This window comes from Patella vulgata, chromosome 8 (assembly GCF_932274485.2).
Source record: "Patella vulgata chromosome 8, xgPatVulg1.2, whole genome shotgun sequence".
In the NCBI taxonomy this organism is placed as follows: Eukaryota; Metazoa; Mollusca; class Gastropoda; family Patellidae; genus Patella; species Patella vulgata.
In genome coordinates, this window is record NC_065886.2 from 48,763,833 (window position 1) to 48,782,130 (window position 18,298).

The window sequence follows — 18,298 nt, forward strand, 5'->3', positions numbered from 1 at the left end:
TTTAATCTGTAATCAACGGTACAAAGTCAGAGGGGTCAAAGCCAAAAGTACGACACAGATGTCAGTAGTGCGTGTGTCCTCCACGGGCTCTTACGCACGCTGTGCAGCGACGTCGCATGGAATTTACCAATGTTTGAAAGAGGGCCTTGGGCAAATTGTTCCATTCTTGGACAAGAGCAGCTTCTTAAGCAGCAATGATGTGCATCTGTGGTCTCCGATACAGACGGCGTCCAATCTCATCCCAGACATGTTCTATCGGTGCCATGTCCGGAGACATGGATGGCCAGTCCAAGACATTGATGTTGTTAGCAGCCAGGTAGTCCATACTAAAACGGGCGATATGCATTATCCTGTTGGAAGTGCTGAAGTTGTGGGTGCGCTCGTAACATCGGAACAACAATTGGTTGCAAGACATCATCGCGGTAGGCTAAAGCATTAACGCGACCCCTGCAAATGTGTAGGGCGGTACGGTGATGAAATGTGAAGCCTCCCCACACCATTACACTTCCCCCACTCCATCGATTCGTTGCGAAGACGCAGTAGTCTGCAAGACGTTCCCCAAGACGTCTCCACACACGTTGACGGCCATCAGCGTGATAAAGATGAAAGCGACTCTCATCACTGAAGAGCACACTTTGCCAGTCTACTTTTCTCCATGTCTGATGTCATTGAGCCCATATCAAACGCCGCTGACGGTGATGATCCCTGAGGATAGCTCCAACGTAAGGTCGTCGTGCACGGAGTTCTACTTCTCTTAGACGACGTCTTACGGTGTTGGCACATGGCACTTACTGGTCCTTGTCTTCCGACGACTGCTGCACCAGTTCGAGTCGCTGGGCGGAATCTGTCACGCAGATGAGTGACCCGGATGTAGCGGTCCTGAGCCTGGATTGTAACGCGTTGTGGTCCAGGACGTTGAAGGTCACGTGTTGATCCAGTAACTCGAACACGTTCCACCAACCTTACAATAGTGGACTGGTGACAATTGAAGTGACTGGCAATAGCACTTGTAGACATGCCAGCCCTGGACATTCCCATGGCTTCATTCCGTTGATTTTCAGTAAGTCTCGGCATCTCTAGCTCGATTCCTTCACACGTCCAATAACAAATTACGACAGATTGACGTTTCACAGTTCATGTACTGCACATTAAGTTGAAAACATGCTTTTAAAGGGCTCACACATAATGCTGCACGTGAATATTGGGTTTTTCATGTGCATCTCGTGCAATTTTTTGTGTGCACACGGGCCGATATTTTTTGCGTTTGGGAGCATTGTGTGAAACAATAGTTCATAGTATTGCATAATATTATACATACAAAACCACCTAGTAATAAAATATTTGGGAAAAAAAGTGATGCGTTTTCCATGGCGCTACGGGTCTACAATGGTGTGGGAATCAGTATAGAAATGGGATATCAGTACTACAATGGTAGAACTACTAGTAGGCCTACACTAACTAGAAATTGGATACGTAAGACCAACGCAGTAACGGGCGACGATCATTATATCATCATTCATTATCAAAGTCAATATTCGTCTAAATAAAAGATAGATAGTTTTCGCAGATTAGGATGTATTTATTATCTTCCGACATGTATAAACAATAAAAAGAATGGAAAACGGATTAATAAATGATGCAGCCAGCTTTTATAAGCGTACGTAATAGTTGCTACACTATAGGCCTATAGGCTAAAAGCTAATGTTTTGGGTCAACCAAATTAATCGCACATTTATTTTTTTCAAAAGTATCAAGCAATCAAACTGATTATCAACTATACACAAAGTGTCATCACTCTCTATCAGATAGAATCAAAGTTATCTTGTCCGAAAGCATTGACCAATGGCATTACTTAGTTCTGCTTAGTAGCTCGAAATATTAATCACTGAACTCAGTCAAGACATTTCACCTAATGAACACTGCATCTACATCAAGTTTAAACATTCTACCTCAATTAAAAGCAGAGTTGTTATGTTCCAAAGTCTTGACCAATCAAATTGCTTATCACTCCTTGGCCTAAGCAGAAAATTCTCGTCATCGAACTTAGTAAAGGTAATGGTATAATGAATCTATACTCGAAGAAGTTTCATCACTCTCGCTTAATTATAACCAAAGTTATCGTGCCCCAAAGCATCAGTCATTCAGATTGCTTATCTCTGCTTACCTTAAGCAGACAATGCTTATAATCGAACTCCATCAAGGCACCAAGTTTGAACACCCTACTTCAATTAGAAGGAGAGTTATTGTGTTCCAAAGTCTCGACCAATCAAATTGTTTATCGCTCTGCTTACCCTTAGTCAAGGTATTGGTGTTCTGGATGATATAGAGACTACGTTTCAAAATAAACAAAATAGACATAAAACCGTTCTTTTCCGGAGTGCCTGTGTATTTTATTACTTATATAATTTGTCAATTTTAGTTTTTTCTATTCTACAAACTGAGTTTGTAAAGCGCCACTGAGCAACTCTAGTTTTTGGATATTCAGCTGAACATAAATGATAAATTATAATGTTGACGGTCATTGTAGGGGACAACACTGGTGTATAATTTTGCAGGATCAGTCCATGATTATTCTCATCTGTATTCAGTAGCATAGGCGTACGAGCCAGGGGGGCGGGGGGGGGGGCAGCTGCCCCCCTAACTTTCGGGCAAGCTGACTTTTCGGGCAGAAGGGTAAAGTGAAAAAAATTTTTTATTTCATCTACTTGGCAAAATAAAGTGCCCGAGATCTAATAAAACACTAATTTTACGGGCTGGAATAGCAGTAAAACGCGTTTGCGGCCGTCAAATATTCCAAAATTTTCTTCGGGGGTCCATATAAGGTCAGTTCTGCTTCTTCACCTCTCGAAGAAAACTGGCGCCGTTGTCTGTAAACCTGAAATTTTTTCGGGCATTTCTAGTTTTTCTTCCCTGTCATTGAGCCCTAATAAAACACTAATTTTACTTTTCTTTTAATTGAATACCACAAATTTGTACTGATTTGACTATGAATTAAAACATTTTTTCTGGAGCCACTCTACTTTGTGCGACATTTTTCGAGCATCGATTATTATTTGTGAATGCAGCTGCAACAGTCTGATTGGATGGTTGGAATTTAGAATGGGATTTCGATTACAAAACCATTGACTACTTTTGGAGTTGCTTACACGAGCTAGAATAGCCGAAAACGCATTTGCGGTGGTTAGATTTTCAAAATGTTCTCCGGGAGGGTGAGGCCCCGAGGGTGAGGCTCCCCATACCCCGCGACGATTGATTGGTTGTTTGAAATTCGGGTCAGCCAGGTAGGCTATATTGGACCAAATTGAAGTTGCTGTATTCAGAGACTGGAATAGCAGGAAAACGCGTATGCGGCTGTTAAATTTTCAAAATTTTCTCCTAACGGTCCCGTCTCAGTGGACTGTAAACGATTGATCTTTTGATTGGAATTCGAGTCAGCCATCTTAATTAGGCTATATTAGATCACTTTGAAGTTGCTTTGTTGACGGGCCGAAATAGCAGGAAATTATGTTTGCAGCCGTCAAATATTCACGAATTTTCTTGGGGGGGAGGGGGGGGGATACAATACAAGGGGAGCTCTGCTTCTTCGCCTCTCGAGGAAGATCTGCGCCGCTGTCTGTACACCCGAAATTTTTTCGGGCATTTCGGGTTCTGCCCCCCTAACTGTAATCGAGCCCGTACGCCTTTGTTCAGTAGTTAGTAGAAGGAACATGTATAAATGTATGGGCTGGCATGGCAAGCTTGCAAATCAGCAGAATACAACCAAAGCAGCGCCTTTTCACCAATGACCAACGATTATCTTCAAATGACCACTGACCATCACCATTACTGCTATATGTTTCGTTATCTGAACGTGTCTCATGCCAAATATGTGATTTTGGTTAATAATCATAACATTTTTGTGACAAAATCGTACTTTAACAATCGCTTGGTAGCCGAAGAGAATCGGGTTATAAATCGTGTGTAGTTTTGCAGGGATGAGACCACGGTTATTAAGATCTGTATTAAACAGCATGATATATTTATTGTCCACATGCACCTTTAAAAAGAACCACGAGAAGAAACATTTAGAAGTTTTTATGGATAGACATACAACTCTGGCGGTGTCCAAGTTCAGATTGGGAAGATGGCATATAAATCACAACAGGATGTACAGTATGGCACTCCAGTATAATGCTGACTGCACATGCCAACCACCTACATATACCTAGGTTCGAGCAGAAGTGTATTCTCTGACCCGCCTTCCTATGTCCTCAGTTTTGGTGCCACCGTCAAAGGTCATTTATGTGGTGTTGTTTTTGGCCTATGTCATCTTCTCTTCTCATTTAGGGATTTCAATATGGAATGTATGATAGTAGCCTCCTGATTTTCAATGCCTCTCCATGAACACTTCCAAATTGTACTGTACGATGATCGGCTCCTAAATACAGCTGGGAATACGCGCGGTCCGATTCCTAAAATATTTTTGTCCAAAATAACCTATATAATTGGCACGAGGAACGTTCAAGCCACCCACAGCGGCCCGATGATTCGTTTTAACGCGATGAAAGTACTAGCCAAAAATTGAATTTTAATGGGTTTTTTCTCAAATATGAACATTCCATCCATTGTTAATTTGAAAGATCAATTGGCCAATCAATTTTGGCAGATGACATTGTGCGGATCAGGGGCGGATCGGTCGGACATAAAATGAAAAAAATAATTTTGTCCAATTCGTCTAAAAAACCTTTTTCTGTTGAACATTATATGGGGGGGGGGAGTATTGGACCGGCGATGTGGCCGGTGGCTTTAAAGGGCCGCCACGCCATTACTGGAGTCTGGAATGGGCTGGTATAATAGACTTTTAGGGCCGGGTGTGCTTGGTGCGGGCCGGAATTCGGAATCCTGCAATTGAGATTCCGAATTTCATCCGAAAATGTCATCGGATTCACCCGACGCTGTCGCCCGCTAATTTACTAATTATTAAGTCACCTGCACCCTGTTTGTGGGGATACGCCAGAAAACGTCTGCCGATGGTTCGTAACTCCAAAACAATATTCAATTTTAAGGCCTCAGCAAAATTTGATGATTGCTGGTCTGCTGGCTGAATATGAGTGCGAAACGATTTCCTGAGGCTGGTGTTAAACAATCCTTGACATTTTTATTAATTCGTTATTTTCAGACATGAAATTACAGAATTGGGATGTTGGGAATGGTCTCAAATTGCGGGAAATGGCCTCCCATTTCCGAAAATTCAAAAATGAATTGTGTCCCGTACACCTATACATGTCCGCTCCCACCCCGTCAACTGGTTAATCAAATGGTCAAAATTTTCCCAACTAGTCCCATTTTTTAACCAGTTAAATTCTCTTGACTCTTGACTCTTGACGATACAATGATAATACGTTAATTAATAATATGACGATATGATAATTTCACAGGTTGATGGTTGTAAATTACTTGTAGGTTGGGGTTTTGGCCTAAATTAATCGATTTATGAGATATATTATTTGACAGATAATAATCAGATATCAATCAATCAATCAATCAACACAGAATTTGTATAGCGCAAACAATCGCATATTTGGGGTTCATTTTTCAAAATTTTTCCGTGGAAGAGCAACCCGGACACCCCGCCCTGGCTCCGCGGTTAGTAAAAGGGGCCGCTCCGACACGGGAGCCCGGGCCGGTTCCCTGGTGCTGATGGGCACGCGAACCCATACCAATCCTATGCTTGCTGTGTAGTCACCTTGCCGACTACGACTCAATATCACTGGATCATCTACAATACCCTGGATCATCTACAATACCCTCGCCCTGAAAACCTGTTACAGGAGCGAACATGTACATATCTCAAAAACACTTCAAGTCTTCAAGTCACGGGCAAAGTAACACATGTAATGCTTCTCTACTACTAGTGAGTGATCACGGTTCGATTTTCTGGTTCTCTATAGAACAGTTCCAGCGAAGAGAACGTATTGGAGATGCTGCTGCGAATCTCCCGCAGCTATTAACAGTGTAGTGATCATTTACCTGAGAGGTGAAATATGCTTACTCGGAATCTGTATCATACTTCACGTTACATTACTATATCACATTCATATAAGATTTATTAATTGTAAATTGCACTGTACCTTCATGAAACCTGTCCCATGGTACGTCAAAAGTGGTTTAACATATGCGTTTTAGATCGTAAGGTCTATCACTGAGTTAAGTGACGTGGTTTCCATCCTAACCTAGCCTTGTACGTAACATGGTGTAGTGTTGTCTGTCCAACCTCGTGGATGTTCTCTTTTTGGGCAAGCAAATTATTGAAATAAAATTGTAACATGTTAGTCCCCAAATGACCTAGTTTGTGTTAAATGGACCTTAAACCACAAGTCAAAATCATCCTTGCCAATAACTGAATGGAATATATTATTTTTGTAAAGATATGCAGACATATGTGTCACCATATATGTTAATGATCTAGTTTGTGTCCAGTTCAAATCATCCTTGCTTAGTACTAAATGGAATGTATTAAAATTGTACAGATGTCCACTGTTACACTATAGGTTCTTAAGTTCTTGATGACAACACTGGTATAACTTCAAAAAATATTTTTATTATTCTTCCAACCATATAATGTACAAGACTCCTTAGTTAATGTTTCCTTAGTTGATGACTTCTTAGTTAGCTTGTCTTGAGGGAACCCTGGTGCTCTGGCGAGGGCCCTGTTTCTCAAAATCTTAACTAAAGATAAAATCCAAATTTTAGTAGATACTTCAATTTCTATTGGCTAACCACTAAAATCAATCCAACATTATCCAATCAAATTACTAAAATTTGGATTTTATCTTAGTTACAATTTCGTGAAACAGGCCCCTCATGTTCTGGTCTTCTTAACTTGGGACCTTGCCCCCAACTTAACTTACTGACTCTCTAACTATCGTCCTGATCCCTTCTTTTCAACCCTTAGGCCCTTGTCAGATGTCCAGACCAAAAGTCTGCCCCCACGCTCACGCAGGGTGGCCTACTTGGATAGTCTGCATTCGAGGATTGGCCATGCTCTGATTAGCGAGAGCGTTAGCCAATCGGCTACCTACAAGTGTTGGGGTGTGACCATACTGACAAGGATGTTGCAAGATATGTTGACTTAGTATTCTTGAAGAATTTAAATAACTTTGTTCTTCTCTCTATATAAAGTGGAATTATACAAAATGCATGAAATGAAAGGGGGTTTAACATCCTACTGTTCTGCTTCGACTTGGCTAATGCAAACAAGCAAGCATACGCCATACAGTGCGCTATGAGAAAAACTTTACCTGCACAGGAGCGCTCTTACCTACTTTTATATCAAATTCCAACTGCCAAGGCTCTTTTACGTGCACACCAATGTCCCATCCCAACAACAACTATACATTGTCCCTTGACAGGCACTCTGTCCTGCACAACCGACACCGGGATCGAACATAGGACCTCCCTGTTTATATAAACAGCTTTGGTCAATATTTCCTCTTTCTTTCTTTTAGATATAAGCTCCTTTTCCATCCTGAAATAGAATTTCGTACTTCTTCTCAGTATATTTCTGCCCATTTCGACCAAATTGTATCCTTTAGTTCATTTTCGGTAAGCGCTTTCTTCATAAACCTTTTCAAAGAGACTGTTCCAGATGAAGTAATCCAATGGATTCTGGTTCTGGGACCGTGACGGGCAGTAATCTATTTTTTTTATAGAATCTGGTGGCGTTTTCGAGATATATGGGGGTCCAATGTCTACAATCATTTATGTCATTATTTTGACATAAATGATTATCATGTTATATATTAATAAAACATAAATTTCTAGTACTGTCCATCTATTCTCTAAAGAAGTGTGTATGATGCCCCTGGACAACCGTTTTCATTTGGGCGCTATTGCACTTTCGTACCTCTACCAGTTCCTGTGGTCGTAGGAACTTGAAATTATTAGAGGAATCGATCAATAACTTTTTATTTTACCGACCTTTTAATTTCTAACGAGAGAGAACTTTATCTGTGTGTGGTCATTGCTAGCCCCCCTTAACATCCTCTGAAAATTTCAAGTGCCTACGACCACGGGAACTGGTAGAGGTACGAAAGTGCAATAGCGCCTTGATTTGTGGCGAAGTGCTGTTTGCGTGTGAGGAGGGCGGGGGGTAAAATTGGCGGGAAATGAGCTCACGTCGATTTAAATGATGAAACATCTGTAAATATGTTTATAAGATTCCCAGTGTGTGGGGTTAGGCGCCGGGTGGGTGCCCGAAGGGGGAGGGGGCAACATGTGTTTTTGTGGACAGAAATCGTTTGGTTCAAAATTGACCTTACAAGTTTAAAAGTGGTTTCTCGTTAGCCTTTTCGTTCCGTACCTATTTCGTCATTCAATATATTGAAATATAAAGGTACTTCTCAAGAGATCTGGAAATGTAAATAAAAAACACAGTAAATCAGAGACATGTTTAGATATTAGTTCATTCTTAGACTTCATCAGAAGATTCAAAATCAGGGGTCATAATATGAGCGGGATAAATATCTTCTTGCTGACCAACAGCTCGCATATATCCTTTGCATATGCTTCAGATACCAATTCACATTATAAATCTTCATTTCAGCCATGCAGCAAAAGGCCACTACGGCAAGGTGGTAATAAAGAAAGGTCTGTTATTTTTTTCACGCCGAAAATCTTTCTTCTAGTGTCATCTACTGATGTATGTCGCCGATATTGTCAACCTTTGACCGTTTCATTATGGACCAGAATGTGTATATTTGGATCATTGTTTGCGAGGAGAATGATTGGGATGTCTATTTCGCCCAAGCAAGAACGCAAAATACAATTTGTTTCAGCGCCTCCATTAATTTGCAATGTGAAGAGGAGTAGTTAAGCTATTTTGGTGTCCTCATGGTTTGTTGTCAGTTCTAGGATATTCTTGACACTTTCAATAATAATCTTGATATATTTTTTTTATCTAATCAAGATTAGTATTGAAGTGTCAAGAATATCTTGGCCTACATGCTTTCAGTGGTAATGACTATCTGTCTTTCTTTTTCCAACTTTTTAACAATTTTAAACAGCTGGGACAGACAAATGATGTTTCTGGTGACGTAATTGCTGGTTTAGAAACAAATATTTGTACCATGTACGCCGAAAGGTGACTTACGTCAGCAGATGACACAAGAAGAAAGATTTTCTGGAGGAATTTTAATTGTGATGAAAAATATCAAACCTTTCTTTCTTTATTACCATCTTGCCTGAGTAGTCTTTTGCTGCACATTAAACGCAACAATATGGAGACAGGCTGCAAAACCAATGATTGAACAAGATGATTCTGCGATACAAGGCTGGAATGAAGATTTACAATGTGAATGGGTATCTGAAGCATATCCAAAGGATATATGCGAGCTGTTGATTAGCCATCCAGAAGATATTTATCCCGCTCCTATTATAAACTTTGATTTTGAATCTTCTGATGAAGATTAAGAATAAACTAATATCTAAACATGTCTCTGATTTACTGTGTTTTTATGTACATTTCCAGATCTCTTGAAAAGTACAATTATAATTTAATATTTGGAATAACGAAATTCGTACTGAACGAAAAAGCAAACCGGTTAAAATACAAATGTATATTTCGTTTGGTTTTTCTTATACTTTCGATGGCCTACATTACATGAAGATCTGATCAGTTGTACTGGGAGGTCGCGTCAGGAGTCATACGAGCGACTTTTGACCCTATGACGTCAGACATTGATTAATCAATCAGCGTTGACGTTTCTGGAGGTTTACCCAGTTCCGTGCAGAGCACTCCAAGAACTCGCCGTAACAGACCGCTTCATTGGCTAATTTTGAACCAAGTGTTTTCTGTCCCCAAAATTACACCCCCCCCCCCTCCCCATACAATGGGAATCTTACACTTGTGCCTCTTCAAACGAAAAACATTTACTATTCGTCCCAATACGCAGGGGTTTAATGATTCTATTTTAGAAGCCAAAAGGGACCTAATCAGGCTGAACATCTGTGGCGGAAAACAAATCTACATGTCCATAAACAGATTTATAAATCTTTAAAAAAAAACAATGTGAATAAATTAATTGAAGACGCTAAAATTAAATTTTACTCTGATAAAATAGAAAATGGTGAAAACAGACAAAAAGACCTGTATAAAGTTGTGAATTCCCTTTTGGAGCATAATGCTGAGCGGACTATTCTCCCGGACAATGATAATGACACTAAACTTGCGAATTTGTTCTCTGATTTCTTTCAAATAAAAATACAGAAAATACAAACCGAACTTGATGATATCAATAAAACTATTGACTTTAACGCTCATGATTTTGATACGTTCGAAAATTCTGTTTATTTAGAAAATTTTAACTTGGTTAGTGAATCTTTTGTTTTAAAGCTCATTAAATCGTCTGCTCCTAAATCTTGTTCATTAGATCCTGTTCCGACTCCTGTTCTTAAGGACTGTCTAGACGAAGTTATTCCAGTTTTTACCAATATTATTAATTCTTGTATATCATCCTCTACTATTCCCAACGTTTTCAAACAAGCTCTTGTTACCCCTTTAATTAAAAAGTCTACACTGGATCCTAATGTTTTTAAAAATTACTTAAGTTTTATTTCTAAAATATTGGAGAAATGTATTGCTTCTCAGATAAAGGCCCATCTAGATGATAACTGCTTGTATGAACCATTTCAAAGTGCTTATAAACAATTTCACAGTACGAAACAGCTTTAACCCGGGTTTCAAATGATATTTTAAATGGAAATTGATAATAGAACATGTACATTTTTAATTCTATTAGATTTATCTGCTGCTTACGACACGCTGGACCCTTCCATTCTTCTACGTAGACTTCAATTTAAATTCGGTATTGGTGGCTCTGCATTAAATCTTTTAGAAAGCTATCTTGTGGGTAGAAAACAGTGTATTTTAGTTAATTGTAAATCGTCGTCTGAATCTGTTTTGTCATCTGGGGTTCCCCAAAGTTCTGTTCTTGGTCCGATTTTATTTACCCTCTATACGTCACCATTAGGTGATATTGTAAGAAAATATGGTCTCAGCTTTCATTTTTATGCCGATAATACTCAATTATTTATTTCATTTACACCTAATTGTCCATCTTCTTTCAATTTATCAAAATTGCAACTTGAGAACTGTGTTAGTGAAATTAGAAAATGGATGTCAAAGAACTTTCTAAACTTGAATGATGATAAAACCGAATATTTGTTATTAGGCTCAAGGCATCAATTAAGTAAATTTGCACATGATAACCCCCCTGTTGTAATTGGTAATTGTGATATATTTTCATCTTATTCTGCTCGTAATATTGGCGCAATCTTTGATAGTTTTATGCTTATGGGAGCTCAAGTAAATAATATTTGTAAATTGTGCTATTTAATATCAGAAATATAGGTAAAATACGTAAATGTGTAACTGTAGATGCCACTAAGTCACTTGTTAATTCTCTGGTCACTTCTCGATTAGATAACTTTAATCGCTTTTAGTTGGTTTACCTTTAAAGCTTATAGATAAATTACAAAAAGTACAGAATACTTTAACTAAGAAATGTGGCCACATAAATCCTGTTTTATATAATTTACACGGGTTACCTGTTAAATATCGAATTGATTTTAAGATTTTATTACTTACTTTTAAATGTTTAAATAATTTAGCTCCTGTTTACCTCTCAGATCTATTACAACTTTATACACCTGGCCGAACATTGCGTACATCAGATAAACTACTTTTAAAGTCCAAAACTGTTCAACAAGTCTCTTATGGTCAGCGCTCTTTTAGTTATCAAGCACCTGTTTAATGGAATAATCTACCATTTAGTTTAAGATGTTAAACATATCTATATTCTTTTAAAAAAACAACTTAAAACACATTTATTTAATCAGGCTTTTAACATGTCCATAATCTTTTTGTTTATTTATGATTACATTGTCACTTTGTAAAGTGACCCTGAACATGTTATATGAAAGGGTGCACTATAAATATGCTGCTATAATAATATATAGAGGTGTGCAGCGGAATTAAAAAGTAATGTTTTTACCAAGCTCTAAGAAAATCATCATTTCCCGCCAATTTTACCCCCCACCCTCCATACACGCTCACTTGCTACCCCCACCCCACCTCCCCACAAATCAAGATGGACATCCCTAGAAACTTATGTTTTATTAATATATAACATGATAATCATTTATGTCAACATAATGACATTGCCTCCCAATGTAGACATTGGACGCCCTATATCTCGAAAACGCCTGATCACCACCCAGATTCGGAATCTACGCAAAAAAACTGGTCTAGATAAACTTGGTCTCATAAATTCACAGCTCGGGTTTGCGATCCCCCCCCCCCCCTTTCAGCCACCGGACTAATACGCCCATATTTTCATGTGGATGTATTATACCGTCGCCCCTGTCCGTCCGTCCACAATTTGTTTGTAGACACTCTACAGGTCACAGTTTTGATCCGATTTTGACAATACTTAAAATATAGGTCTATCTCCTAAAGATCGCGGTTCCTTTCGATATTGGCATGTATCAGACCATAAGGTCATGGATTAGCTTGTGGTCTATTTAGGAATATATCACTGTTACACCGTAATTTTGTATAAGTTCGAATTTCGTGAAAATCGGACCAAAACTGCCGGACAAAATGGCCGCCCCTCGTACACAAATAGTGTAAACATCTAGTATATCAAAGTTGTGGACTCTCTAGAGGTCACAATTTTGATCCGATTTTGATTAAACTTGAAATGCATGTTTATAACCCAACGATCCTGGTTCTTGTCGATATTCGTGCATGTGGGATCGTAACTTCCTGAATTATGGCCTTTGATTGTACAAAAAATCATGTTTTTAGCTTGTGGTCCCTGTGAATATATCACCGTTACACACTAAGATCTTGGTTCTTTTTGATAATCTCGCATATCCGAAATTAACTTCCTGGATTATGGCCCCTGATTGTTCGAAAAATCACATTTTTAGCCTGCGGATTCTCTAGAGGTCACAATTTTTTTTAAGATTTTAAAAAACCATTTAAATATATCACCATTCCACCATAATGAAGGTCGAATTTGAATTTTGGGAAAATCGAAATGAAACTGCCCAACAAAATGGACGCTCTTTGTACGTAAATTGTGTAAAAGTATGTAATATAAAGGTTGTGGACTCTCTAGAGGTCAAATTTTTTATCGGATTTTGATGAAACTTAAAGCATATCTTTATATCCCAAAGATCATAACTTTCTGGATTATAGCCCCTGATTGTACAAAAAATTGTGCTTGTTTTGATCTCTTGCAAAATGTGGGCGTATCCTGCCTGGCAGCCTCTGGTTAAAGTCTGAGTTGGCCTTCTTCCCACCCCATCTTGCTGGAATACATGGTCATTGTTTGGAATGAGTCTTCATCAAATGACTAACAATCTATTTTGAAGCAAATTCATTTTTGAGTCAACCTTGATTGTCTTAGTAGCAATCAAGTGAATGTCTGTTAGCCCCTCCAACTAACACCGTAAACACAATAAACTTCTTTGATTTATGGGTGGAAAATGCGCTTTTGTCCATGAGCAACTCAGAGGATATATTGACCATTTATTTATATAAAATGTCTAACTTCTCACTCCAAACCTTGATTTGACATTCTTTTTTAAAACTCATACTGTGTTAATAATACTTGAGCTATGGACCTGAAATCTGGAGTGAGGTTGTCAAAAACCTATATTTTACAACATGTGAAATGTTAATGATATACATAGAATACTATTTAAATTATTGCACATTATATGGTGTACTTCTGAGTCATCCAAAATACATGTCTCCCAAAAGAAGTCAAGTAAAAACAACTTCATTAAACATGCATTATGTAAGAGCTAAATCTGCCAATTTTGCAGGTCTTTCTTTTGGCCTCAAATGTTACATAAATTATTAATCATTAATCAGACATTTATTCACATGACAAGCATATAATAAATACTCTAGATCATCGGATGGTCGTGATTTTTAACAGATTGAAACACGATTGCCATTTTAATAATTTAATCTTAATATGGATAACCGAGACAGAATAAAGTAATTTGACTGAAATTTTCATTATATTCCTTTTTTATTAACTATTTTTAAACTAATATATTGAGAAATGTCAGTTTTTTTTATCTAAATCTTACAAAATTCATATTTAATCTGTTTTCTTTCAAATCTAAAATCGTGTAAGAAACAGGTAGTCGATGATTATCTGCTACGTGATTGTTGAACATACTGGAAACATGATGTACATACAGGTACTTGTTGACTGGAAAGATGACCTTGTAATGAAATAGTCTGTGAGGTACACCGATTACAAAACACATCACCACATTTCCAACAGTGAAACTGAAAATAACAAAGATAACCATGCAAAGTGTGAAAATAGAAAATGATCTCTATTGTGTTCACTAGCTTGAAAAACATTCCTTTAAAAATTGAGGAGGGGTTAACTCCAGAACGGATGTTTGAGGAACGTTGAATATCGATAGTGTCCATCCTCTTATCAAGTCAATGCTTCACACTAAATTTGATAAAAAAGAAAAACACATTCAAAACTTTACTCCACATACGCAAATAAATATTGTGACCCTCTAGAGGGTCCATAAGCTTGGTATTACATACTTTTACATTATCTGTGTATGGGTAGTGCCCATTTTGTCCGGCAGTTTTGGTCCCATTTTCATAAAATTCGAATTCAACTGCATTATGTTATAATGGTGATATACTTGAACGGTTTAATAAATCTGATAAAAATTGAGACCTATAGAGTGTCCACAAGCTAAAAACAAGATTTTTCGTACAATCGGGTCATATTCCGGGAACCAAGATCTTTGGGGGATAAACCTATATATCAAGTTTTGTCAAAATCAGATAAAAACTGTAATCTGTAGAGTGCCCAAAAACAAATTGTGGATGGAAAGGGGCGTATAAAAAGTAAATATTTACTTCAGTGAACTATTCCGCCACACTTAAAACCATTTTCTTCCAACAAAATGGTAGTCTTTGACCATCAAAAAAAAAGAGAGAAAGAAATGGGGTTTAACGTCCACTCGACACAAACCAGGTCATTTCAGGACTAACATATGGTACAATTTTATTTCAATAATTCGCTTGCGTGTAGGGGTCTTTAGCAGTGGGAGGAAACCGGAGGACCTGGAGAAAACCACGAGGTTGGACAGGCGACCCTACTCCTTGTCACGTACAACCAGGGAATTGAAACCACGCCAGACCATTAACCAGCGGCTGCCAGGCAGGATACGCCCACATTTACGAGAGATGGATAGAAAACAAGCTAAAACGAAAGTGATTTTTCCTACAATCAAGGGCCATAATTCAGGAAATTACAATTCGATATGCGCAAATATCGAAAGGAACCAAGATCTTTGGGTTATAAACTTACATTTCAAGTTTCAACAAAATCGGATAACCAGCGGCTGCCAGGCAGAATACGCCCACATTTTCGAGAGATGGATAGAGAACAAGCTAAAAAGAAAGTGATTTTTCCTACAAATTGTGACCTCTATAGGGTCCACAAACTTGATATACCATATTTTTAAGCTATTTGAGAATGAGGGGCGGCCATTTTGTCTGTCAGTTTTGGGCCGATTTTCACGAAATTCAAACTTAGCCGTCCGTCCTTAGGGTGTAACGGTGATATAATAATACGTTTTTTTAAATCGGATAAAAATTATGACCTCTATAGAGTCCACAAGCTAAAAACGCGATTTTCCGTACAATCAGGGGCCATAATTCAGGAAGTTATCGTCCGATATGTGCGAATATCGAAAGGAACCGAGATCTTTGGGTTATAAACTCACATTTCAAGTTTCAACAAAATCGGATAAAAATTATGACCTCTATAGGGTCCACAACCTTGATATACCATATTTTTACGCTATTTGAGAACGAACGGCGGCCATTTTGTCTGTCAGTTTTGGGCCAATTTTCACGAATTTCGAACTCAACCGTCCTTAGGGTTTAACGGTGATATAATAATACGTTTTTTTAAATCGGGTAAAAATTATGACATCTATAGGGTTCACAAGCCAAAAAACGTGATTTTTCGTACAATCAGGAGCCATAATTCAGGAAGTTTCGGTCCGATATGCGCGAATATCAAAAGGAACCAAGATCTTTGGGTTATAAACTTATATTTCAAGATTCAACAAAATCGGATAAAAATTGTGACCTCTATAGGGTCCACAACCATATTTTTACGCTATTTGAGAACGAAGGGCGGCCATTTTGTCTGTCAGTTTTGGGCCGATTTTCACGAAATTCGAACTCAGCCGTCCTTAGGGTGTAATGGTGATATATTAACACGGATTTTTAAATTGGATAAAAATTATGACCTCTATAGGGTCCAATCAGGGGCCATAATTCAGGAAGTTACAGTTGGATATGCACGAATATCGAAAGGAACCGAGATCTTTGGGTTATAAACTTACATTTCAGTTTCAACAAAATCGGATAAAAATTGTGACCTCTACAGTGTTCACAAGCCAAAAACGTGATTTTTCGTACAATCAGGGGCCATAATCCATGAAGTTACGGTCCGATAGATGCTAATATCGAAAGGAACCGAGATCTTAGGATGATAAACCTATATTTCAAGTTTCATTGAAATCGGGTAAAAACTGTGACCTGTAGACTGTTCACAAACAATTGTGGACGGACGGACATGGGCGACGACAATATACGTCCACATGAAAATGTGGGCGTATAAAAAGAGAAATTCAACGAAGTTCCAGATGGTAGATGTGGATAATGGCGTCATAAGGAGAATTCCTTCTGGTCACGTGACTTAATTGGGATACAACTGCAACTGATCTAGACAAGGGAAACCTTGTTTACTATAAATTGTTGTTTTTCTTTCCGCTTGTATCTCCATTATTACACATCAAACTGTCAGACTGTTATGTGTCCTCTAAATTATTTTACACATAGAACAAGTATGCAGAGTTGTAATAAGATTGGTGCATATCTTATACTACTCAACACCCTTAATAACAATTACCTTTTTAACATGGTGATCAAATGGTGTCAAACAGTTGCAATTGTATACTCGACGGAATGATCTCCAGTCCAGGGCCACTGTTCTTAACTCTGACACAAGTTGATCTAAGGTGAGTAAGTCAGAATCAAGAATCATATTATCTAAATTCTCTAATTCATCCATCCTGGGCTTAATTCTTGGTCCAATATCACATCCAATGTGGGAATGTTTTATGGTATCTGTTATGTGACCATTACTTATTGAATCAAAACCAGCAGCCTCATCAAGAATTCCTGCATTGTGATGAAATTCATTTTCATTACTCTCAATATGGTCGGCTAATATTCCATCCAGAGAATCAACTGACAGGAAGCCTTGCAGTTTAAGCTGAATTATTTCATCAGGTTTTCCCAACAATTTACAAATTTGCATTACCCTCTGAAAAACAAGAGGCGTCATCATAAAAGAATATCAAAATACTGCAATGAAAGTATGATGAAATATGGGTGGAAATATGCCCACACAGCAACTATATATTAAAACAAGCCAACAGTGAGGCTGATGTCCCCCGCTGAAATCAAAAAATAAATAGATGACACATATTAATTAATCGCACATTTATTTTTGTTCAAAAGTATCAAGCAATCAATAAACTGATTATCAACTATACAATAAGTTTCATCACTCTCTATCAGATAGAATTAAAGTTATCTTGTTCCAAGGTAATGATATAATGAATCTATACTCAGAGCTTCGTCACTCTCACTTAATTTAAACCAAAGTTATTGGCCCCAAAGCATCAACCAATCAGATTCCTTATCTCTGCTTACCGTAAGCAGACAATGTTTATCATCGAACTCCATCAAGGCATTCACCTAATAAACACCTACACCAAGTTTGAACATTTTACCTCAACTAGAAGAAGAGTTATTGTGTTCCAAAGTCTCGACCAATCAAATTGGTTATCACTCTGCTTACCCTAAGCAGAAAATGCTTAATATGGAACTTAGTCATGGTATTGATGTGATAAAACTATACACCAAGTGTCATCACAGACCTAAAGTTATCGTGTCCCAAAGCATCAACCAATCAAATTGCTTATCTCTGCTTACACTAAGCAGAAAATTTTCATCTTCTAACTCCCAACTCCATCAAGGCATTCACCTAATAAACCCCTACGCCAAGTGCGAACATTCTAGCTCAATAAGAATGAGAGTTATTGTGTTCGAAAGTCTCGACCAATCAAATTGCTTACCCTGAGCAGAAAATGCTCATTATCGAACTTAGTCAAGGTA

The 18,298-nt window shown here is 38.1% G+C and overlaps 1 protein-coding gene across 1 annotated transcript in view; it reads right to left on the reverse strand.

Annotated features, from left to right (window-relative positions):
* Positions 1–13,562: 13,562 nt before the first annotated feature.
* Positions 13,563–18,298, reverse strand: part of LOC126829628 (myotubularin-related protein 6) — a 70,088-nt gene continuing 65,352 nt past the window's right edge. The window contains exons 13-14 of the mRNA XM_050559608.2: positions 17,025–17,441; positions 13,563–14,353 (exon numbers count right to left, since the gene is read on the reverse strand). Coding sequence (XP_050415565.2) covers positions 14,213–14,353; positions 17,025–17,441 — 558 coding nt within the window. The 3' untranslated portion in view covers positions 13,563–14,212. The remainder of the gene's footprint in view (positions 14,354–17,024; positions 17,442–18,298) is intronic.